Consider the following 25,033-nt stretch of genomic DNA (forward strand, 5'->3'; position numbering starts at 1 on the left):
ACAGAACAGGTCAAGTTTGAGAGGGCAACCTGGAGTGGGAATGCCAGCTGGATGAGGGCTTGAACCTGAGAGCCCCACGGCACTGCGTTTGCACAAGAGGAATCAGTCAGACTGCCACTTAATAGAGATTGCTTAGGGCTGTGTCAGAGCCCAGCCTCGAGAGATGGGTTTGTGCATGTGTTTTTAGTTACTAAACGAATGGAAATGCTCCCGGTGGAGCTATAAAAAAAAACTGTGAAAATCAGTTAAGAGAATTGCACATAGAATCACTCCTACCTAGGTTGGAACTAGACAGAGTATCTATAAAAATTACACAAATACCACCCGTGTGAAATCTTGGATTCTAAGATGTGTTCTTTCCACTTATGTTCACATCGAAACCACACCAAATAGGGGGAAAAGAGAAGGGAATCAACTTGTGGTCTGCAAGGGAGTGTCTTGATTTGAGTCTGTCACAGGGTTCTTAGCATTTGTTGGATTTATTTCATTAAAATAAATTTGCAGAGGGGCCGGCAAATGGTGTGGTGAATAGAGGCGCTGGATTCCCATAGGACTGACCACGGTTCCAGTCCCGAACCTGATGGCTAGCTTTCTCGCTTTCCTTTTCTCTCTCTGTCTCTATCGGGTCAAATTAAAAAAAAAAAAAAAGTAATAATAACAAATGGAATTAAATAAATAAATAATTCTCTTTTAAAGGTGTGCAGAAATATTAAGAACTTGGCTGGTCAACTATAACTGGTTTGACACAGGACTGAGTTATTTTTGTTTTCATTTAGCTGTCATTGCTGTTTTAGACACATGCAAAATATAGACTTGAAATAACGATCTGCTGATTCAAGGTGCATTGAAATACGTTTGCTACTTTGTTCTCTGAATTCTTCCTTTTTATGAAGGACAGTGCATGCATGGGAGGGGGGCACTGTTAAAGAGGTCTTATCCCTTTGGAATAGGGGATATATATCATAAGGGAATACTGGAATCCCTTTCCCCAGCCCTGTAATTCCTCAGGATCCTGAACATTTGTACACATGTATGTGCATGCTCCTGGCATGTTTGCAAGCCTGCCTGGAGATCTGAGCCAGTGGTCAGCCGGATGACGTCCAGCCTTGTGGGGTATTTGCATGTCTTCTAGGTCTGTTATCTGAATGTTTCATAGTGAAAATTTTTTCAGAGTCAATGATTTAGGTGATTTTCTTCAATTTTCATATCACTTTTTCCCCCTTTTAAATAGGAGACATTGTTCTCTAGCCTTTCGACTCTATTTTATTAATTTTTAAATTTTTGCAAGAGAGTGCATGTAGTCACTGAAAATAGGAAAAAGACAAATAGAAAGTGACAAAGCAACTCCCGTGCGGCATGGTCATGCTGCAGTCCCTCCTCCATCATTTCACCCTCCGTATGGGGTTTTGGACTTACATACACACATGCCCAATGTGTTCCTTAAGCCACAGGGCCCAGGATTCAGACCGTATGGTTGGCTATGTGGGATCCAGCCCTCTCAACCACCACACGACTGGCTGGTTCCTGCATCCCTTTTCTTAGGCAGACTCTGTGTTTCTGGGACACAGATTCCTGTAGTAGGCAAGAAGAGAGTAAGCTATGAGTGTGTGTGTGTGTGTGTGTGTGTGTGTGTGTGTGTGTGTGTGATGGGGAGAGCTGCACTGATAAAGCAACTGAGGGGTGGGAGAAAGTTCTATTTCTAAACCCAGGAGGATGGATTGTAATAGTGTGTTTTGATTAGAATGAATCTCAGCAAGATCAACGAGTTGTCAATCCCTATATATTATAGATACAACATGAGTCTTGGAGAAGAAGATGGTAGGAGGGGTACCATGTGTCTGTTTCATTCCCTCTGCTCATAAACCCACTAGAACTCAATCATGGGACCCCTAGCTCTAACCACACAATTACTAATCTATTCCCAAAGGCCCAAATAATTGGATCAAGTTTTCACCCTCTTAGTCCCATTACAGTCAAACTTCAGCATGTGAAATTTGGGGGACATTCAAACCACAGCATCCATACTCTCAAAAGGTAGATAATTGTGTGATCAGGGATCAGGAAGAGCACCAGGAATCAGGAAGGGAACAGTTGCTTCCAAAATTCCTACCACCCAGTGAAGTTGTTAAAGATTTCTTTGTAAGTTTGACCTTGTTGAGACAAGGTCACCTCAAACAACTCCTCTTAAAGCAATGCCAGTCATTAACTTTTTGCCTGGGATGGTTTGTCAGGTCTTTGCCTTATGGGTCTTGGTTAAGATAACTTCATGTCCAGGGAGACGTAGCTCTGACAGAAGAGGAGAACCTTTGTCTTAAGTGATAGCATTCTGTTTGTCCTTTCTCATTCAAAGGTCAGCTTCTAATCCTGTTGGTTCTTTCCAGCCCTCGACTCCCTTGCACATTGGGTAGATTATCTAATTGGACCAGACAGAATCTTTAGTAATAAGGAATTGTTTTAATCAGGGTACTAAACATTTCAGGTACTAAAGTTTCAAAACCTCATTTCTTATTCTATCCACAAGTCTGTCTTCTCTATAACTACCCCCTCAACACAATCATGTTTTCTTTTCCTTTCGTATTATCTATACATTTTCTACTCTTCCACTCTTACATTCCTAACATTTGGTTAGGTTCCCCAAACCACTGCAGTGCCATCTCTAAATCCCTTATTCTCACTGACTTTTTACAGAATTTTCCAGCTCTCTGGTTTATAGCTCTGGATCTCGATTTTGAAAACACTAGTTGGCAGTGAGGGATGAAGACACATATTGACATTGACTGATGTAAGATAGAAGTATATTTCTCTCCTATCTAAAAATTCAGAGTAAGGAATGCAGGGCTAGTTGCTGATGGTACCCCATGGACTCCTCAGGATCCCATCCCCTCATCTCTCTGCTGGAACTGGCCCACTTTCCCAGTCACTCCATGATCCAAGATGGCTTCTCTATCTCTAGATATGGTATCTATATTCCAGCCAATAAGAACAGGAATGGGAAACAATTCTGTTGCCTAGAACTTAGTCACATGGCCACACCTGGCTGAGGGGAAGTAAATATAGTCTGTATTCTGGATGGCCATTCATTCGGCTAAAACTTAGGATTCTCCTAACTGTGGGAAAGGGGAACATTGGTCTTGGAGAATGATGTGATCTCTGCTATATGCGATTTGACTTCATTTTGAATGTGGCTACACTCACGTTTCCAAAGACTCTAGTATAAGAAGGAAACACAATAAATGTCGACAGATTGACACTAAGTCATCCAAAAACTGTTTTTATTGTTTTAGGACAGTGTCTCACTATTGTGACCCCCTGCCTCAGCCTCTCAACTGGGACTACAGGTGCATGTCACCCACTTTCTCAGACAGCCTCTAGATTGTGGGGTGGGGAGAACAAACCCAGGCCTCCCATGTGGTCCCAGCCTTTGGAGGAGAGCGTCTTAGCAATGGGGGGTCACTGTGGCTGGGCCTGCAAACATATTTCAAATCTCTAGCCTTCTCATAAGATTTTCCCAAACTTTAGTAATTATTTCTTAATTCTTTTTCTTTTAGCGATGGGTTTATAAAAGCTATTGGTCCTGCTGATGAGATCAAAAGACAGTTTTCTGAAGAAACTTTTGAAGAAAGAATTGACTGCTCTGGGAAATGTATCCTACCAGGTAATATCTCTTTTTCAATAAAGCTCTGAAAGAAGTTTCAAAGGTGCTCAAGGAATGTACAGAGGGAGAGTAGCAGCTTGTTTTACATAGGGTCTCCCAGCAATATTGAAAAAGACAATAGCTCCTTGCATTAAAATTCTACTGTTGAATATCTAGCTGCTTTGCAGACATGATTTCATGTTGAATTGTTGTAATTGCCCAACAGGGTTGGTTTCACTACCTACATGTCCCAGATTAGAAAACTGAAAGGGTAAAATACCTTATCTAAGGTAGCCAAACAGATAAAGGGAAATCTGGGAGTCAGACCCATTCATTCATGCCACTTCTTCCCAGGCTGAGTGGTACAGGCTGAAGAGAAGCTGGCTCTGCTGTGTTTAGTTTCAAAATCAGTTGAAGAACTTTATTAACCCATTGCATTGGAGAAGCAAACTACTATCCCTCTCAGAAGTACTCTAAATTTGGATAGAGTATGAAACAAAGGACCTTGCTCTAGGGAGAAAAAGAGAAGAAAAACACACTCTGAAGATTTTACTGTACTTCACATACATCTTTAGTGATTGACAACAAAATCAGCTAATTAAACATCACCCCCCATATTATTTATGTTGTATGGTTTCTTGCAATCATCTAAAACAAATTTCAGGGGGCCAGCGAGAGGCATAGTGCTTAAGGCGCTGGACTCCCATGTGGTCTACTGAGGTTCGAGTCCCAGACCCAGTGGCTTGAAACTCACACCGGGCACATGTACATGTGTGCTCAAAATGCCAAGAGGAGAATGGAGGAGAAGGGATTGTGGCATGACTATCCCTTGGGCAGCAGGGGTGGATGAGGGGAGGGCGCTGATTTCTTGCTTTCTCTTTCTCTGGCAAGTTCATGTGCCCTACAACAAAAATCTCTTTAAAAAATTAAAATAATTTTCAAAAAATTGAAATTCTGTTTCAAATAGATGTCTTATATTTATGTTTTACATTATTATATGCAATTTCATATGAAGATATTTGAAATTTTTATGTTATAAATATTATATTAAAATTCTATATATGCCTTTATAGAAAATGCTTATATTTTTAAAATGTTCATTGCACATATCTGATAGAGATTTTTACCTTCTGGTTCTTGGAGGTCAGTAGACAAATTCAGGTGGAATATTGTGAGAAAGAAAAGGAGATAATAAGAAAATTATCTAGACAGGGACTTTTGAGTTTAGTCCAATCAGGTCATTAATAAGCCATTTAATCCATAGTATTTAAAATACCTGGAAAGGCACACTTTACTGAATTGGTCTGGATAAACCAAGGGCTTAAATGTTTGCTTTACAGCTTTTCTTTTTAATTTAAAATATATTTCTTTCTTTAAGATAGGTTAATCTTTCTGATTTTGTATTTTTCCTTCTTAAAATTTTGAGGGACTGGGGTGGGGGCTTGCATTATTCTGTTTTCACATCCAGATTATTCCTCGATGGTATAGTCCTTGGTTTTGTTCAACTGAGGGGTTTGACAACTAGTGGGAAAGCATGTTTGGTGAGCATGAACTTATTGAGCAAAAGGGAGCTATATCCCTTTAAGGGCTGTTTTCATCATGTTCAGTCCCCCTCCTCCATTAGCACAGAGCCTTCTCCACCAACCACATGCAGAGATGGTCTTGTTTTCTCTCTGTGGAGGGAACCACAGAGGCAAACATTTCCCCTTCCCCTTCCTCCATGGCGAAGTCTTTTCCAAGAGCAGCATGGTCTAGTTCACCAGCTATTTAAGTGCCTCTGTTTCTTAACTGTAAGCTGAGTTAATTTATTGATTGCAGGTCTGGTGGATGCACACACACATCCCGTGTGGGCTGGCGAAAGAGTTCACGAGTTTGCAATGAAGGTAACTACAATAAGTGATGGCAAATCAAAATAAAGCACAAGCATAGACAAGTCTTTTTCTAAAGTGTCCATAGGCTATTGAACTTTGCAATATATATCTTTTCTCCCTTTATTCATGATAGAGTACATGTTACTATCTGAGACTCAGAGGCCAGATGCGTGTGCTCCACAAGGTCTGATCACACCATGACCCCTTTTCCTGCCCTCCAGCTATCAGATCCTGGGTATCTGCCCTCTTGCCCAGTGTATTTCAGGCTGATGGGGCCACGGATGTGAACTGTGGTAGCCATGTGGGATTCCAGCTTCCTCGAGCAGTGCATTACCACTGTGCCATGGAGCTAGACTGCTACCTGTCTTTTTAATGAATATTTTTACTGGCCTGGGTATGAAAACCAAATAACAAAATGAACTTATTTATAACCACCCTAAAGTTTTATACTATGCACAAGGCTAGCAATCTTTTTCGAAAGTATTTTTTAACATTTATTTATTTATTTATTTATTTTAGGTTTTTGCTATAGGCATGTGTGTTCGCTGGAGACAGAGAGAGAGAGACATCACTCACAGAGGTTATGGCCACACCACAATCCCTCCTCCTCCAGTCTTCTCTAGGGATTTTGGGCATGTACATACATGCACCTGGTATGATTTTTCAAGCCACCAGGTCCAGAGCTCAAACTGGTTGGTCATGGGGGAAGTCCAGCACCTTAACTACCATGCCACCTGCTGGCCCACTAGCAATCATTTAAGTATAATAGTTTCTGAAAATTTCTAGCTGTGGAATCTTCCTTTTAGAGCAGAGCTAGTAGGCCAACTCTCTGGCCCACTAATTTCTCCTCTTTCTTTTACCCCCATTGCAAAGCACCTATCTCTAGTAGCCTTTGAAAGAGCTCCAAGAGACAGTTTGACAAGCACCATTTATTGGAGCCAGACTTGGAAAAATATATTATTAATAGCACAAATAAAGTATTACATTGTTCTCATTAAGACTCATAAAGAATCTTGAAGTTATTCGTATACTAGCCATAGTCAACTTCTAACTGTCTGAAAGGAGCCACTTCCATATTTTTTTCTTTTTAATTTTGCCAGAGGGCATGTGTGCTTACTGGAGAGAGACAGACAGACAGAGAGGGAAAGTGGGAAAGCACCCCTGATGAGGGTTAGTCACCCCACAATCCCTTCTCTTCCATTTCGCCCACTTTTTGAGATTTTGAACATGTACACACATGCACCTGGCATGTTTCTCAAGTCCAGATCTAGTACTTGAACCATGCAGTCAGCCTTAACCACCATGCCATGGGCTGACTCCCATGGATTATTTCTGAGCAAGCAATTTTTTTTCCTCAAATGCTATGTGCCTTCCTCAACAAACTAGGGCTATTTTAAAGACTATTTTATTAAATCACAGAATTTTGGACTCAAAAGCAACCTTAGAGATTGGCAGTCCAGTCCTTTCATTATACAGAAGGAGAAAGGGAAGGGTGTGGACGGAGATCACCAGCTGGAGGATGGCAGTCTCCAGTGTGCACCACACTCCTTGCTGCCCAGAGTCGCTGGAGCCCAGTGGGACCCCCATTAGAGCTTCTTTACATCCTTGAGTGACAAAACTCAGGCTCCAAACTCTGGTGGTCAAATACTGAAAGGTGGAAATGGTCCTGGGTCTCTCTAGTGCAGGCACGAGTACGTGCAGCAGAGCGGATTTCCTTGAATCGCGAATGCTTCGGATTTTAACATGTACTGAGGTAGGGGTGTGTGCAGGGAGGGCTGAAACTGCTGGTACTCACTGGGGCAGACCAGGTTGTGAAAATGTTTAAGCCCTCGTGTGCCAGTTTTGAATCGCTGCTGTCCTGAGACCCCAAGTGACCATCACATCACCCATCTCTGCCACTTGTCTTCTTCCCGACCCCCTGGAGAACTGCCCCCAATCCAGCATCTGGCAGAAGTGGGGCCTCCAATGAATCCCAACACCTTTCCTGATCTTCCCTGATCTGATCCGTTGGTGCCCATGCCTGTCCTTTTTTTTTTTTTTTTTTTTGGAGGGATTTTCGCTATAGGGTGCGTGCGCTCGCCAGACAGACAGAGAGAGACATAGAGACAGAAAGCGAGAAATCCCCCCCCAGGGGGGATGGTCACGCCGCAATCCCTTCTCCTCCATTCTCCTCTCGGGATCTTGGGCACGCACGCACACGCGCCCGGCGTGAGTTCTAAGCCACCGGGTCCGGGACACGAACCGCAGTCGACTACGTGGGAGTCCAGCGACATAGCCATTACGCTAACTGCTGGTACCCCACCTGTCCTTTTTTTAAAAAAGTAATTTATTTCATTCCATTTGTTATTGTTGTTGTTGTTATTATTACTATTTTGATCAGAGAGAGAGAAAAGGGAACTGAGGAAGCAAGCTGCCAAGTCCATGACTAGAACTATAGTTGACCATGTGGGAATCCAATTCCATTAGCCACTGCGCCACCTGCCAGTCTGTGCCTGTCATTTTAACGTTGCCCCTGAAGTAGACCTGCCTGCAACCTCACTGCCTTTGTCCGGCTTATGCGTGAGCCATGTGTTCAGTTGGCAGGAGCCACATACATGGATATACACCAGGCTGGAGGAGGGATCAACTTCACAGTGGAGCGCACGCGCCAAGCCTCGGAGGCGGAGCTGTTCAGCTCCTTCCAGCAGCGACTCCAGTGCATGATGCGGGCTGGGACCACGCTGGTGGAGTGCAAGAGCGGATATGGCCTCAACCTGGAGACTGAGCTCAAGATGCTGCGCGTGATTGAGCGTGCCCGTCGGGAGCTGGACGTCGGCATCTCGGCCACTTACTGCGGGGCTCATTCAGTGCCCAAGTAATAGCACCTTGCAGGCAGGGCTTAACTCAGGGCATGAAGAAAACAGTGGGGCTGCCTTCTTTGGGGATCGTGGTGGTGGTGGTACCAGTTTTTAATCACTGCTGCCCTGAGACCCCAAGGGGACAGTATTGATGTTTTGGCACTTAACTTTTGCAGGGAGACCAGCAGAAGCCTTTGGAAAGATAATCCGGTTCTAATCATCTCGCACATGTGGTTCTAGAAGGCAATCTGTTAGTGTCCCATCAGTTTGCAGGAAGGCGATGTTTCAAGCTCATTTGGTTAGCAAGAGGAAATGTCCCCTTCAGGTCCTTAAAAATTACTTAAGTTAATTTGAATAACTAATTGATTTAAAAGCACTTTAGAGATTATTAGTAACACTCTGTTGGAGATAGATCAAACCTTGTAGTCTAAGTGACTCAGAGGGTTCTTGTTCTCATTCATCTGTTTGCTTAATAGCAAACTTTTTAAATTGATTTTTAAAAATTTCTTACTGTAATTTCTGATTTACATAGAATCGTTTGACATCTTTGCGAGGTATGGTGTGTTTTTTTGAAGCATGCCTACAGTGTACAACAATCAAATCAAGAATGTAAGCACATTTGCCCTCCTCCACATTCAACACCACACCATGCTGTGCTCAGCAAGCATTTTTCTTTTATTGTTGCAAATATCTTTAAGGAATTATTACTCAATCTTACTTATTATTATTTAATTTGCTATAGGGCACATGAGCACACCAGAGAAGACAGAGAGAACGAGACAGAAAGCTACCAGGTCTGTGACTCGAACTGCAGTTGGCGAAATGGGAGTCCAGCACCTTAACCACCATGGCACCTGCTGGCTCTCCAGTTGTAAATATCTTTCAGCCTTCCCCTTTAGCTCAAAAATTTCTCCAATGTGGTTTTACTATAGGGGACCCTGTCCCCTTCTGTACCTGCATCTTATCTCTTTGGAGTTCCTTTTATTCCTGGAATTTCTAGGTCGAAAGGCTCCTGGTTCCCAAACTGAAAGAGCTAAAGAAATCCAGTCTTGAACATACAAAGTCTTAGTGCAGTCTTAAGCTTTGAAAACATAGGTATATATGTGCTACAGACTTATAAATATTATCTGACTATTTAATTATTTAAATTTCTTTTACATGTGTTTTGTGATCTTTGAAATATAAATTTATCAACTAAAATTGTACATATTTATCAGGTACAATATGTTGTTTTGAAATATGTATACATTTTGAAATGGCTAAATTGAGCTAATTAATACATGAGTTGCTTCACATACTTTTCACTTTTTGTAGCTAGAACACTTCAAATCTATTAGCAATTTCCAAGAATACAATACATTTTTATGAAGTATAATCACTATGTTGTACAGAAGTATAAATTTTTCATGTCAATTTTTATTTTGCATCTTCAATCAGGAACTGAAAATTACCACTTAAATTTATTTTTCAAAATTCACAGAACCTGTTATGGTAGAAAATAAACATAAATATTTAATATTCTCAATGGTCTTTGTTCTAAGTCTTTAGCATTTGTATTTCTGAAATTATTAAAGTTTAAAACTTCACGGAGACTTTTGAAAGATCCTGTTTGAAAATTTTCAAACAGAATATGAAATACATAGCAGCCTGCTTTCTATTCAGTAGGAAAGGCAGTATAGCGTGGTGGAAAAGTCTGATCGTAGAGTGATACCAGACCGGAGTTTGAACCCATATATATATATGTGTGTGTGTGTGTGTGTTCACTATATACATGTGTGTGTGTATGTGTGTGTATGTTTTCATGGTAATCTCATTTTCCTCCTTGAGGGGAAAAACTGCCCCTGAAGCTGCTGATGACATCATCAATAACCATCTCCCAAAGCTGAAAGAACTTGGCAGATGAACCTGTTATGGTAGAAAATAAACATAAATATTTAATATTCTCAATGGTCTTTGTTCTAAGTCTTTAGCATTTGTATTTCTGAAATTATTAAAGTTTAAAACTTCACGGAGACTTTTGAAAGATCCTGTTTGAAAATTTTCAAACAGAATATGAAATACATAGCAGCCTGCTTTCTATTCAGTAGGAAAGGCAGTATAGCGTGGTGGAAAAGTCTGATCGTAGAGTGATACCAGACCGGAGTTTGAACCCATATATATATATATGTGTGTGTGTGTGTGTGTTCACTATATACATGTGTGTGTGTATGTGTGTGTATGTTTTCATGGTAATCTCATTTTCCTCCTTGAGGGGAAAAACTGCCCCTGAAGCTGCTGATGACATCATCAATAACCATCTCCCAAAGCTGAAAGAACTTGGCAGAAGCGGGGAAATACACGTTGACAACATAGACGTGTTCTGCGAGAAGGGCGTCTTTGATCTCGACTCCACCAGGAGGATTCTTCAAAGTGGAAAAGACATCGGCTTACAGATTAACTTCCACGGGGATGAGCTCCACCCAATGAAGGCTGCTGAGGTATGGTTGGCCTTTGGCTCTTCCTTTATCAACACTCATTCTTGTGCAGTCGTGCTTTCAAAAACTTAGTTCAAAGTTCGGAGTAGCTTTTGAGAAGATAGAGAATGGGTAATGCGTTTGAACAATGTGCAGATTGGTCTGACTGAGCCTTGGCAACTCTGACCTTTATTAGAAACTTACTCTGTTTTTGGCTAATCACTTACTTTTTTTATCTTCTGCTGATGATATTGGTAGAATGAGAAGTACTTCTATGCTCTCATGCATAAGCTTCACCACATATTTTGGTTGACACACAAAGCCACACTAGCAGGACAGCCAGTAGCATGGTGGTTAGGTTGGCTGGATCCCCCCACATGGCTGACTGCATGGTTTGAGTCCCGGACCTGGGGTGTGAGTGTGTGTGTGTGTGTGTGTGTGTTTGTGTGTGTGCATATCCAGAATACTAAAGAAAGGGAAAGATGGGAGGGGGGTGCTTTTTTACTTTCTCTCTCTCTGGCAAGTGTACACACCTTCTGGTATTTTTTTTTTTTAAACCCACACTAACATGTTAGTGTTAACTAACTAGTATGTTAATTTCATGTGTAGCTTCTAGGGATTTTCTGTAACAACGTCCAGATCAATTTGGGTGGTACACAACACTCGTAGCCATAGGATGATTTTCAAATCTTTACGTCTTGCCTAGATTCATCTGTTTTCCCTTTTAAGAAACAGTGGCATGATGGGAACCAGCAGTTAGCATAATGGCTATGTCGCTGGACTCCCACGTAGTCGACCACGGTTCGTGTCCCGGACCTGGTGGCTTAAAACTCACTGGGCGCTTGTGCGTGCATGCCCAAGATCCTGAGAGGAGAATGGAGAAGAAGGGATTGTGGCGTGACCATCCCCCCTGGGCGGTGATTTCTCGCTTTCTGTCTCTATGACTCTTTCTGTCTGTCTGGCGAGCGCACGCACCCTATCGTGAAAAACCTCTCCAAAAAAAAAAGAAAGAAAGAAACAGCGGCATGGCTAAGTTGTACCAGGTATCGTTCTAGGTATTGAGAATTCAGCCTTGGACAAAGTCCCTGCCATTGTGATTCTAGACATGTCTCTTCTAAACCCTGGAGCTAAATAAACAACTGCCTTGGATGCAGGCACCCCAACTGTCTCAACCACATGTTCAACTTCAACTCTGAATCATTTCCAAATCTTGTCTTGTGTTTCCTGGCCCAGTGAATGACACCATCATCAGTCTATTACCTAAGTCGAAAACCCGAACAACAGGACCAGCAGATGGTATAATGGTTACGTCATTGGACTCCTACGGAGTTGACTGCAGTTCGAGTCCCAGACCCGATGACTTAAAAACTCATGCCAGGCGTGTGTGTGTGCATGCCCAAAATCCCCAGAGGAGATAGGATTGCAGCATGGCCATCCCCCCTAGGGGGTGATTTTTCACTTTCTGTCTCTCTGTCTGTCTCTCTCACCACAGTGAACCCATGTGGTCTATAACTAAAACCTCTCTAAAAAAAAATCTTGAACATCATTTCGACTCCTCCCTCCCCCTCACCTACCATATTCTCACCTGCCGCCAAGTCTTCCCAGTTCTCCTCCTAAATATGTCTAGATCCATTTCTCTCACCTCTCTGCCTCTTTCAAACCTACATCAGATCTGACCTGGGTTCCAGCAACAGCTGTCATTCTCTTTGCCTCCAATCCTGCCTCCACTTGAATCACTTCCTTTAATCCATTGCTTAAACCCACACAAAGGCTTACTATTGCTCTTAGGACAGATTCCAAACTCTGAACATGGCTTACCAGCATCTAACCATTGCTTACCTCTCTATTTTCCCCCTTCTTTCTCTTCCCCCTTTTTATCTCCTCTGCCCTCTCTGCCATAAACCATCCACAATAAACCATAGATGGTTCTGATGGAACTTACCGACTTCATGATAGTAAAAATGCAATAGCCATTCAGTAGGAACTGTATTTTGAGTGCCACTATAACCATTCTGTTTTTCACTTTCAGGACAGTATTTAATAAATGACATATTCAACACTTTATTATGAAACAGACTTTGTGTTAGATGCTTTTGTCTAACTATAGGCTAATGTAAGTGTCCTGGGCACATTTAAGTTAGACTAGGCTAAGCTATGATGTTAGATAGGTTAGGTGTTTTAAATGCATTTTCAACTTAAGATATCTTCAGCTTTGGGATTTAACCCCGTCGTAAGTTGAGGTGTATCTGAACTCCTCATACTCCATGTCATTATACATACTGTTTCTCTGATTCAAACTCCTCCTTTTCTGGCTAACTCTGACTCCCTTTCATGGTTTATTTTACTTACCACTCCTCTAGGACTCCTTCCCAAACCCTTCTAAGACTAGGTTATGGCTTTCCCCTGCATTTACTCTGCTAATGGCCTCCGTGATCCACTCTGAGAACTGCACCTAGGCCTTGAGTATCCTTCTCCCTTGAGGTTGGCACAGTGCCTGGAGTAGGATGGCTCTCAGTAGTCATTTGTTGAATATTTGTTGAATGAATGCAGACTGGGGGGGGTCAACACAATACTTCTGGTCCTAGAGAGTGACTAGTGAATTAATTCAATAGGAATCAATACCTAGCATAAACACATCAAGCCTGGAAAAGTGAAGTTGATCCCAAGGTCAAAAGGACACTTCTCCTGGGGAATATAATCTGTCTTATGGAGGATCAGACTTTCCAGAACCACAATCCAAAATACTCTTAGACCTGGACAAGCTGTTACCAAAGGAATCAGCTCTTTCCTGTCCTGGGCATTACAGCCACCATGGGCCATGATAGAATAGCAAAAATCAGTCTTCTTTCCTTTGCTTGAAATGCTTAACACATCACCTTTTTATTTATTTATTTAGGTTTGCTATAGGGTGAGTGCACTTGCTAGAGAGAGACAGAGAGAGAGAAAAAGTGAGAAATCACTGCCCCTTCCCCCTCCCAGGGGAATGGTCACACTGCAATTCCTTCTCCTCCATTCTCCTCTCCGGATATTGGGCACGCATGCACAGGCACTTAGCATGTTTTTCAAGCCATCGTGTCCAGGACTTGAACCTTACAGCTGGCCATGTGGGATTCAGCCGCCTTAACCACCATGCCACCTGGCTGGCCCAACATATGATCTTTTAACCTGGGGCACTAAACATGCACGTGTGTGGAAGTACGCCCAGTTAAGGTTTCAGAGTATGATGAGAGTAAGCAGAGAAGCAATCTACGTTAAGTCAGTGCTTCCATTATGACACCATTCTCACCATAGCATTATCCCCACTTGGTTTTCTTAACTGATCTGTTAGCAATCTAGCCCAGACCTCTCATCTGAAGAAAAATCAAGTGCAAGTTGGTATTCTCAAATTATATATATGACTCCACATTTAAAGAAAAGTCTGTTTTTTTCTTTCCTCTGAGAGAGAGAGACAGCACCCCCAGCAGGGCCTTATTGCCATGATCCACCCTCAGCCTCAGATGGCTCTGGATCACAGGCATGCTCGTGGCCTGGATGAGACTCAGAGACATCTGCAAACACAAACCTAATACCCTCCATGCGAATTAGCCTTGCAGAGAATCCCATTTTATCACTGTGCCACTGTCTGGCTCCCCGAATCCACATTTTTTAATTTTGTTTTGTTAACTCATCTGTTTTCACTAAGTGCAATGGCATTCCAAAAATATCTATCTTTATGTGTTTTTATGATGCTATAATAGTTAAGATTTATTTCAAATGTTACTGAAAATTTTTATTCTGATCCATAAGATTTATAAAATTTTCTGTTTTAGAAAATATCTGAAAGCATTTGCTTTTAAGATTAGTTTTTGAAGTACACTAGCTACTTTTCGAATGCATGTGCATTATAGACCCTTTACCCATTCAAGGACTTATGTTTTTGTGTTTTTTTAAGAAAGATTTTTGCTATTGGGCACGTGTGCTCTCTGGAGAGACAGAGAGAGACAGAGACAGAAAGAAAGAAAATCACTCCCCCCCCCCCCCCCCCCCCCCCCCCCCGCTCCCCCCAGGGAGATGGCTACAGTGCAGTCCCTTCTCCATTCTTGTCTTGGGTTTTAGGGCATGCAGCCGAGTTTTAAGCCCCTGGGTCTGGGACTCAACTGCAACTGACTATGTAGGAGTCCAGTAACATAAACATTATGCCATCTGCTGGCCCCTGGGCTTATGCTTATAAAAGGTAGTTGACAAGCTTAAGAATAGAGCACTATTTTTGTAGGAAAAACAACGTAATGGTACTCTATTGATTTGTTGTTGCTACTTGTTAAATCTTTTCCTCTCTGCCCATTCTGCTTAGCTCGGGGCTGAACTAGGAGCCCAGGCAGTCAGCCACCTGGAGGAAGTGAGTGATGAAGGCATTGCTGCCATGGCAACAGCCAGGTGCTCTGCTGTTCTACTGCCCACCACAGCCTACATGCTCAGGTAAGGTCGCTTCTTACCTCTGGCACAAGAGTTGCATTTAAAAGCTGTAAAGACACAGATTTCCAAGATGCCTAGACACGATATCATTGCTGTTTACTGAGGACAGTGGTGCTTTCTGTTTCCTTAGATTTTGGAATTTTCCAATTTAAAAAATCAGTATGTATTACTTCTATAATATAAAATAGGCTCTGTGCTTTAAAAAAAAAAAACCTGCATAAGATATTACAGATATTTAGCAGCATTCAGAATCTAAATGAACTGTTTCTTTTTTCTTTTTTTTAATTTTTTTTAGGTTTTTGCCATAGGGCATGTGCACTCACTGGAGAGACAGATAGGGAGAGAGAAAATGAAAACTCACCCTCTGGGGGGGAGATGGCCAGGCTACAGTCCCTTCTCCGCCATTCTCCTGGGATTTGGGACATATATATACACACACACATGCCCAGCATGAGTTTCAGGCCACCAGATCCAGGACTTGAACCAGGTCAGCCATGTGGGTGTCCAGCCCCTTAACCAATATACTACCTTCTGGCCCCAAGCTGTCTCTTAAGGATACTAGCTGATACCATAAATGTGTACCAGAGTCCTCGTAAATACTGAAGTGAGAGGAACAATGAGATGCATATTTTGTAAAATCTCTCTGGAGATTTCTTTTTTAAGTTTCTTTCTTCATAGTGAGAGATACAGAGAAAGAGAGATAGCACCCCCTATTGGATTTTGATACCACAATAGCCCAGCCTCAGCTAACCCTAGACTGTGGGCATGATATATTCAGAGAGGCTTTCTGGATGCAATCCAGAACCTTCCCGTGGGGGCAAGCCTTGCAGAGCCTCAAGTTTACCCCTGCACCATTGTCCAGCTCCTCCCAGGGTGAACTGAATACACTTGGTCCATCTTTTATAACCACTGTTGCTCAAATTCTATCAAATTTGAGATCCAAGGTCAGAGGACTTTTCCCATTGTGCCACTTCCATGACAGTCACCGAGTTGTGGTGTGAGAGGCCAGCATTCAACAGGAAGTGCATTTTCTCTTAGGACTAGGTGCTAAGGACAGGTGGTTAGGACGGGTGGCTCTCTAGGGGTCATTCTGCAGTTACAGCCTTAAGACAGTGGTTCTCCACCCCAGGGTACAATTGACAATGTCTGGAGACATTTTTGGATAGCCCAGTGAGGGGGATGCACTGGTCTCTAGTCAGGGGAGACAAGGAATGCTGCTAAACCCCTCTCAATGCCCAGAACAGCTTCCTACATCAAATAATTATCTTGCACAAGACATAAATTATGCTGAGGTCAAGAAAGTTCAGGTTTCAATAGATAAAAACAAAATAAAATAATTTTAAAAAAAGGGGCTGGTAGGTGGCGTGGTGGTTTTGGTGCTGGACTCCCACATGGCTGACTGTGGTTCAAGTCCCAGACCTGGCAGCTTGCTTTCTCACTTTCCTTCTCTCTTCGTCTCTCTGTCTGTCTTTCTCTGGTCAAATTAAAAAATAAAAATAATAACAATAAATAAAAATAAAATAGAATAATTTAAAAAATAAAAAAGTTTAGATTTCAAGTAACTTTTAGAAGGGAGAAGAAGAAACTATTTCAATGCTTTTCTCAAATTTATTATGATTTTGTAGGTGCATGCATACAATACAAAACATTTTTATTATTACTATTTTATTTTTTAACATTTGTTTATTTATTTATCTATTTATTTGTTGTGATTTTCAAGCCACTGGGCCTGGGATTCGAACTGTGGTCTACATTGTGGGAACCCAGCATCTCAAGCACCACCCTCTCTGCTGGCCCTACTACTATTTTCTTAGAGAATATGCACATTCAGGAAATCACGTGAACCGCAGTCAGGAAACACCTGTCACTGTCCTCAGTATGAGCAACGACTTTACTTACAAATCTCAATAGTTGTCAATCTAAGTCATCAATCAATATTCAATTTGGTTAATTTGCCACCTCTCCAGAAATATGCATTCATAAAAACAAACAGTAAACAAACAAAGCTTCCTTTAACTCACCTTGAATGTCTTGACATGGAGCACCAATCTGTGACTTTGTGGCACTGAAGGACAGTTGAGGCTCCAAAGTCTATTCCTCTTCTACGGCAGCTTCGTCTGCCATTGCCACAGATCGGTTTAGTGTCCTGTTTGGGTGACAAGGGTGATGGGGGAGAAGGTTACATTCTTCTCTCTGGCGTCTTTGTTTCTGTATTTTTCTGATCTGTGTCCTTAACACCCTTGACTCTCACTTCCAGAATAACCATTGCCTTATGCCACTCAAGGGCTTCCTTGAATCATGTATTTTATGTGTATTTGTGTCTAAGTTTAAATGCATTTGGGACATATTCTCCTTGGCTTGTATGGACCTCCCTTCATACTACCCCCTGTCCCAGGTAGTTCCCAAAGGAGAGGGGTGGCCATCAGAACGCCCTGCAGGGAAATTTGAAAACATACCCTTTCCTCACGCTCTGCCTCTGCTTCACCCACCTCCTCCCACATGTCATCGTAGCTGGGAAACGTTTTATGAAGTCTGCAAATTGAGTCATAGACCGGGAATACTTCCAGGGCAAGCATCCTCTGCACTCTAAGTCACTGAGTAATTCACATATCTACACATGTTTTGAGGCCTACTGGTTGCCAGGCACTTGGGGTGCAGCAAAAGTTGGACAGAACCAGTGCTTGTCCTTAGGAGCTGACATTCTCAAGGGGGGAACAACGTGCAAATAGGTGCCAGCCTGAATTGAGAGGTGAGGTCAGAGACGGGGTAGATACTGGAGGAGGTGAGGTCAGAGAAGGGGCAGATTATGGAGGGTATTTAGTCCATAGTGCAGGCCGGAAGCGCATGGGCAGCTACTGGAGCACTGTTCTTAACAGCACTGTGACATGATCATGATTTGCCTTATTTTCTAAAAGTTCTCTCTGGCTGCTACATAAAGAATAGAAAGCCAGCCAGGTGGTGTGGTGGTTAAGGCTACTAGATCCCACATGGTTGACTGAAAGATGCAAGTCCTGGACCTGACAGCTTGAAAAACCCACCAGGCATGTGTGCATGCATGCCAAAAATCCTGAGGGGAAGATGGAGGGGAAGGGATTGTAGTGTGGCCATCCCACTTTCTCTCTTTCTCTCTCCAGCTAGTGCACATGCCCTATAGCAAAATTAAAAAAAAAAAAAAAAAAGAAGGGGTGGGGGAAAGGGAAGCAAGCACCATGGTGGTTAAGGCGCTGGACTCCCACATGGCCAACCATGGTTCAAGTCTCAGACGGTGGCTTGCTTTCACACTTTCCCTCTCTCTTTGTCTCTTTCTGGTGAGTGCATGTGCCTTATAGCAAATTAAAAGCAATAATAACAGTAAATAAAATTAAATAAATGATTCTTTATAAAAAAGAACTTGCAGTTCAGGTAAATGAAATGTGATAATGAACAGGCAATAAGATCTATAGAAGTTCCGAAAGAGGGTGACACTTCCGGGGAGGGTGAGCAGGAAAAAGGAACACGGGTAGGTAGGATGTGAGCTGAATCTGGTAGTGTGAATGCATCTTGGGAAGAGGTGGATGTTCTAGGCTCGGAGAAGGCAAACTCAGAAATGTAAAAATAAAAATCCCAGTAGTTGGAGCGTCAGCGTGTTGTTGGGTAAAGTAGTGCTGAGAAATGAAGCCTGAAGAAAGGTCAGGCTCAGTTTGTAGAGGGCTTTGAATGCCAAACGTGGGTGAATTTTATTTAAAGCATTAATAAAACCCAACTATTTTGAGCATGGCTAACAGTTGTCTTCCTCTTTGCCACCTTCAGTACACTCCTAGGATATAGTGATATCATTCACTCATTCATTTAAGGAAAAATATTCATCAGCCAGAAACAGGACTAGCCCCTACAACAAATTATAATAGAAAGAAATGGTTCTTTCTATGAACCTTAACCACCACTGGACTTCCAGCAGTAGAGGGGAATGTAGTAGTTTAAATGTGTATGTGTGTGTGTGTGTGTGTGTGTGTGTGTGTGTCTGTGTGGTGGTTGGGCAGGGGTTCTTCAGAAAGTTCATGGAAAATGTCTGATATAAAAAAGCTATATGTGGATATCAAATTTTTTGTACCAAATAAATTTGATTTTTAGTTCTATTTTTTTCCACAAACTTTCTGAAGTCTCCTCATAGTTAACAGCTGTTGAGGGGATGAACCAGTTATATGTACTTAAGGCTAAAAGTAGACCAGGGTCTCTAGGAAGGGCCAAGATTTCCCTGGTAACTGTTGACCAGCCAGTAGGCAGTCCTGCTCCCTTAGAGCCGAGTGCCGGTCCGGCCTTCATCATGAAACAATAGCAGTCTGGCATTACAGGGGCTTACATGGAGGAAGACAGGGCTGTGGAGGCCCGAGGAAGTGCCTGTTGGTATGGATGCCTAGGAAGGCTTCCCAGAGGAGGTAATAAAAAAAAAAAAAAAAAACCTCTCTGAGCCCTCTTCTAGACTAAGCATCAACTTGGGTTATTAAAAACTGCAGCAGGTGGTGTGGTGGTTGAGGTACTGGACTCCCACATGACCAGCCACAGTTCGAGTCCCAGACCAGGCCACTTGCTTCCTCACTCTCCCACCTCCATCTTTCTCTGGTGAGTGCATGTGCCCTATAGCAAAATGAATAATAATAGTAAATAAAATTAAGTAAATAATTCTTAAAAATCTGAGGACTTGTAGCACAACCTCTCCTCATGCCCACCATTACTAAGAGACTTGAATGCACACTAGTATGGTTTCTAATGGCTCAAAGCTGCATCTCTAGGTTGACCCAGGTGAGATGGGAATTAGAGCCCACCTACAGGTAGGTAGAGTAGGGACCTAGAAGGAAGTCACTATGTTTTTCTTCTTAATGAAACCTGTGTTTTTCCCCTATGATCTGGTTAATGTATAATATACACCCCTTTTATGTGACCCTAAAGAATGTATGACTCCTTGCTAATAAGGCAGGAGATAGCAATACTGAATACAGACAGGGTAAAAGCCCAAGATGGAGTCACAGTGACTAAATTTTCATAGTCAAAAATTGGCTGCATTGGAACTCAAAGCAACTGTAGCTAAGGGCAACAGTTCCTATTTAGTAACTATATTCTAACAAGAGATATAGATTACTATAGTCTGCTAACCATAGGAAGAATAGGATACTGAATTGCTCAGACTACCATGCGATTATTTCCAAAGCCCACTTCCTTATCAGAAAGCCAGCTCATTGCTCAGAGTACTATCAGCTTGTCAGGAAAATCATGATGTGTTTTTCTATGCAAAAATGCATCAAGACTTTCCTGACAACCCAATAGATAAAAACCCCTCACCTCCAGTTCTTCTTCAGCAACCCATTCGGGACCCCTCCCTGCTTGGGAGATCTGTTCTTCCTTCCCTCTCTTAAGTTCTGCTTTGCTATCCCCTCTCTCTGTCTATATCTCTTATTCTTTGTTAGTATTGGACACGAACCAGCATGGGTGTTGGGTCTGATCACCCAACACTCCTGCATCACAAGTTCCCCTTACAGCACCCGCCTGAGAAAGAGTGCTACCAGGAGAATTTACTGCTTGTTCCATTCCAAAACCTATTGACAAGTGGGTAGGCCCCCTAAGCCCCTCTTTACAATGGATGCTTTTAAAAGCTTGCAGTTATAAATCCTTTCTCTGCTCCTTTGAGATAGGCCTTGTCCTACCAGAACTGTCTCCTGAAGGACCAGAAAGCCTCGCTTTGAAAGGCAAACATTCCAGGAGCTCACTCTCACTCCCTTTCCTAACTCAGTGGGCACCTTGCTTTACATCCTTGCCTTCTGTTATACAGACAGGAAAAGACTGTTTCTCCAATGTAGTAACTGGATAAATGCCAGCTAATACATTGAGCATCTTCCTTTTTGTAAATTTCCATTTCTCTGACTCCGCTTGACGCCCCAGCCCACCTCGTTTTCTCTTCTTACTCTCATGTTCTCCCTTTAAAATGCCCTGTTACCTCTGTACAAATCGAAGTTGTGCTTAATTCACACTGTGCTCTTTCACTACTGCAGTAATGACTGAATTAGATCTGTCTTCATCACTTTAACTAGTATCTGCCTTTGACTTAACATTTGAGTTATGTCCCAAAGAATAACAAAGATTCCAGGCCATCTCCATGGAGCACTGGTAATGTGCTGCTTTAGAGAAGCCAGATACCACATTGGCAATTGCGGTTCAAATCCCCAGTCTGGTCAGCCTGAAACACGCCAAGAAACTGTGCCCAAGATCTAACTGGAGGGCTAGGGGAAGAGGATCTTGGTGTGACCAGACCCTGCGCAAAGTGGGAGGGTGCTCCTCTCTCTCTCACTCCCTCTCTCTTTCTCTCTTTTTTCTATTTCTATGTGTATATATACATGATCTGTCCTGAATAAAAAAAAAAATATTAAAAAAAATGATAGTTCACTAAGAAGATTAAGTGAGACCTAATCCAGGACAAAGCACAAACACATTAAATGCTCAGCCCTTCAAGATTTTAAAGGGTCTACAAAAATGTTTGAAACCTTAAAAAAGAAAAGGGAGAAGATACGAATAAAAAAATTGCAAAATGGAAATGAACCAAAATTGCGTCATTTTGACCTCATTAATTGCTTCATTTTGGATCACAGAAAAGTTTATTAAATTTTTTAAAATTTGCAATTTCTCTTTTTTTCCTCTATCAAGAATCTCTGAAAATATATTGATCGCCCAGACAAGCAAGCATAAATTAAGTTCATCATATCTAAGTCATTTCAAAAGCAGAACTATAAAAAGAGAGTCCTTGGATTCTGCCTGGCTCTACCAGATCCTTTCTCCTTCCAGAACTTAAAAGGCTTGGATAGCAAGTTCTCTTCTATTCTGAGCAGCTATTCTGCAAAAGCTCCAATTCTCAATACTGGCTTCTTTTCTTCCTCCCCTAGACTGAAGCAGCCTCGCGCCAGGAAGATGTTAGAGGAAGGAGTAATCGTTGCTTTGGGCAGTGACTTCAACCCTAATGCGTACTGCTTTTCAATGGTAATTACTTTTTTATGTGTTTTTCTGAACAAAGTATTTACTGAACATATACATAATTTTTAAACTAATTAATAAATATTTCACTGTTAAAAATGTATAAAGGATCTAAAAATATTCTCCAGTGAAACAGAAAATAAAAGGTGGACAGTAGTGTAACTGGATCTTCCTGCACTGCAGAAATGCCTCTAGGCCCAGAGAGAAGAGCAGCACTTCTAGTTGCGTTATTTTATGACTTAGCCTTTGAGTGGTCTGGTTCCTTCTTTGGAGAATACAGGGACTCAAAGAGAGAAGTTTCATCTTATACAGTGGCCTTGCAGAGTTGTAAATACATACTAAAGATACAATCTCGGGCCAGCAGGTGACGTGGTGGTTGAGGCACTGGACTCCCACATGGCCGACCTTAGTTCAAGTCCTGGACCTGGCGGCTTACTTTCTCACTCTCTTTTCTCTCTGCTTGTCTCTCTCTGGTCTAAATTGAATGGTGATAATATATTTTAAAAAATTAAAACAAATATATTTTTTTAAAAAGATACAATCTTTATCATTAAAAAAATCTTTTCCAAAGCATAAGAAGCTATGTGTAAAATTTAGATTTTCCCTTAGCAATTTAGCCAGGTCATTTAGTTGCCTTTATTTATTGTGCCATGTTGAGAAACATCCTAGGTAGCTCGGTGAACAGGTCATTTCCTTCGTCCTGCGCCTGTCTCTTCCCCCCATAGCCAATGGTCATGCATCTGGCCTGTGTAAACATGCGAATGTCCATGCCTGAGGCCTTGGCTGCTGCCACCATCAATGCAGCTTATGCGCTGGGAAAATCTCACACACATGGATCTTTGGAAGTTGGCAAGCAGGGAGATGTCATTATCATCAACGAAGCAAGGTGAGTATCCACCCAGCCTGGCTGCTTTATTTTATACCCACTGTGTAGACTAAGCTTAAATCCTTTGTTTGCTAATTATTAGTGCCAGTCTCTGGACTCAGAATCCCTTCTATCTTTCCCAATCAGAAATTCTACTTATAGCTCAGAAGCTGCAGGATAGATGAGGCTTTCGGGCCTCCATCTGTCTTCAACCTCAGATTTCCAGAGTGCAGGAGCACTGTTTACCCGGACTCTGGACTTGCTGTCTCTGCTGGCATGTGTCTGTGTTTTTCTACTTGGCTTCTGACCTTCTGCTAGCTCCCAACTCTGGCTTGTCACATGATTCAGTCCCTCTCTGACTTCTGAAACTTACTGGATCCCGAAAGTCTTAGCTCAGTTTTCCTATTCCTAGTTTCTTAAGACTCACCCACAGTCTCATGCCCCTGGCTCTCCAATATGACAATTTGGGTCTTATTGTTCTAAATTTAGAAGTTGTAAATCTGTGACTCCTTGACTCTGGTGAACCTGTCACAGCTCTTGGACTTCATGTTTAGCAGAAGAGAGAGAGCAGCTCTGTAATTCTACTCCCTGTGCTCAGAAACCACTACCTCTATCACAAATAATGCTGATGGGGCCAGCAGGTGGCGTAGTGGTTAAGATGCAGGGCTGTCACGTGGCCAACTGTGATTTGAATTCCTGACCCATGACTTGAAACTCACACCAGGTGCGGGTGCGTGTGTACCCAAGATCCCAAGAGGAAAATGGAGAAGGGGTTGGGGTGTGGCCACCGCCCTTGGTGGGGATGAATTCTTGCTTTCTGTTTCTGTCTCTCTCTGTTTCTCTGGTGAGCCCATGTGCCCTATAGCAAAAATCTCTCAAAACATTTCTTTAATGCTGATATTTTAATTAGTGCATCACTCAAAGCAAATATTTTAAAATCAAGTGATTAAATAATATTATTAAACAAATTTGATTTACCATAGACCAGTTAGCTATGCACTGCTTTTTAAAAAGCCCAAATAGCAATGACCTGGTGTAAATAAATCTTCAGAGAATGCATTTGTAATTAGAATTTATTGAGAATGTGATCATTTCTATTTATATGGATTGAAATAATGTTTAATTTCTTTCTAGATGGGAGCATTTGATTTATCAGTTCGGAGGCCACCATGAATTAATCGAATATGTTATAGCTAAAGGAAAAGTCATCTATAAAAAGTAATAGATCTGAAAGATGCAACCCTTCAACTGTACACAATAAGTCAATGCAGTTCTACTGAAAGCCAAAACGCCTTGGTGGTTTACCAGAATTATGTCACTTCAAACTACATATATTTCAGTGTTCTGTTAATTCACTTGAAAAGAGTCAAGGAATTGGTTTATTTTCATTGAACATGTGCAGCTCAACATATAAACAGATAAACCTATTATGAGAATCTCTAAACAGTGAATTGCTTCACAAAGATTGGGTGCAGATAGTCTAACCGTAGATATGATGGGATAGCACGAAAATGCTTTTTTTTTGAAAAGCAGATCTGGCTTGAAATTTTCATTTTGTTTCTGCATTTCAAATGTCAGTGTTCAGACTATGTTTGTTGAACATTGGGGGTTGGAAGGAAATCAAAATGATATGCCTCAAATTAGGCTAAACTCTAGCCCTCTATGATAAGCAGATGGCCCCTACATAGTTTGTCTTTCTAGCTGTTCTTCAGTGAAATAATGTCCCCTGAAGAAGGATGTCCTTCCATTTCCAATGGCTTTCCGGCCTGAGCAGTGGAGGTCACACCAGAATGGAAAACGTGTCACTTTATACCCAAGTGCAGGGGTCTTCCTGGAGTAGATGCATTCTGGCCAAATCCAACAGTGTCATTTTGACAAATTGTTTTTATGTTTTTGATTATTCACATTAAAAATATCTAAAAACA

The 25,033-nt window shown here is 41.9% G+C and overlaps 1 protein-coding gene and 1 long non-coding RNA gene across 3 annotated transcripts in view; one reads left to right on the forward strand and one right to left on the reverse strand.

Moving 5' to 3' along the window:
- Window positions 1-25,033, forward strand: part of AMDHD1 (amidohydrolase domain containing 1) — a 26,421-nt gene extending 1,388 nt beyond the window's left edge. Inside the window, exons 2-10 of one of the 2 annotated variants that reach the window (XM_006154878.3) lie at window positions 3,549-3,655; window positions 5,453-5,517; window positions 8,082-8,359; window positions 10,170-10,241; window positions 10,666-10,819; window positions 15,126-15,250; window positions 22,156-22,249; window positions 22,969-23,129; window positions 24,243-25,033. In XM_006154878.3, the coding sequence (XP_006154940.1) occupies window positions 3,549-3,655; window positions 5,453-5,517; window positions 8,082-8,359; window positions 10,170-10,241; window positions 10,666-10,819; window positions 15,126-15,250; window positions 22,156-22,249; window positions 22,969-23,129; window positions 24,243-24,330 (1,144 nt within the window). In that variant the 3' untranslated portion in view covers window positions 24,331-25,033. Of the gene's footprint in view, window positions 1-3,548; window positions 3,656-5,452; window positions 5,518-8,081; window positions 8,360-10,169; window positions 10,242-10,593; window positions 10,820-15,125; window positions 15,251-22,155; window positions 22,250-22,968; window positions 23,130-24,242 lie in introns of both variants that reach the window. The other variant, XM_006154879.3, reaches the window with a different exon arrangement.
- LOC114008968 (uncharacterized) lies at window positions 9,128-10,601 on the reverse strand. Its single transcript, XR_003550456.1, has 2 exons — window positions 10,248-10,601; window positions 9,128-9,825 (listed from the first exon to the last, which is right to left on the reverse strand). It is a non-coding gene; the product is annotated as an uncharacterized LOC114008968 (long non-coding RNA).

This window comes from Tupaia chinensis, unplaced genomic scaffold (genome assembly GCF_000334495.1).
Source record: "Tupaia chinensis unplaced genomic scaffold, TupChi_1.0 Scaffold000423_1, whole genome shotgun sequence".
Classification (NCBI taxonomy): domain Eukaryota; kingdom Metazoa; phylum Chordata; class Mammalia; order Scandentia; family Tupaiidae; genus Tupaia; species Tupaia belangeri.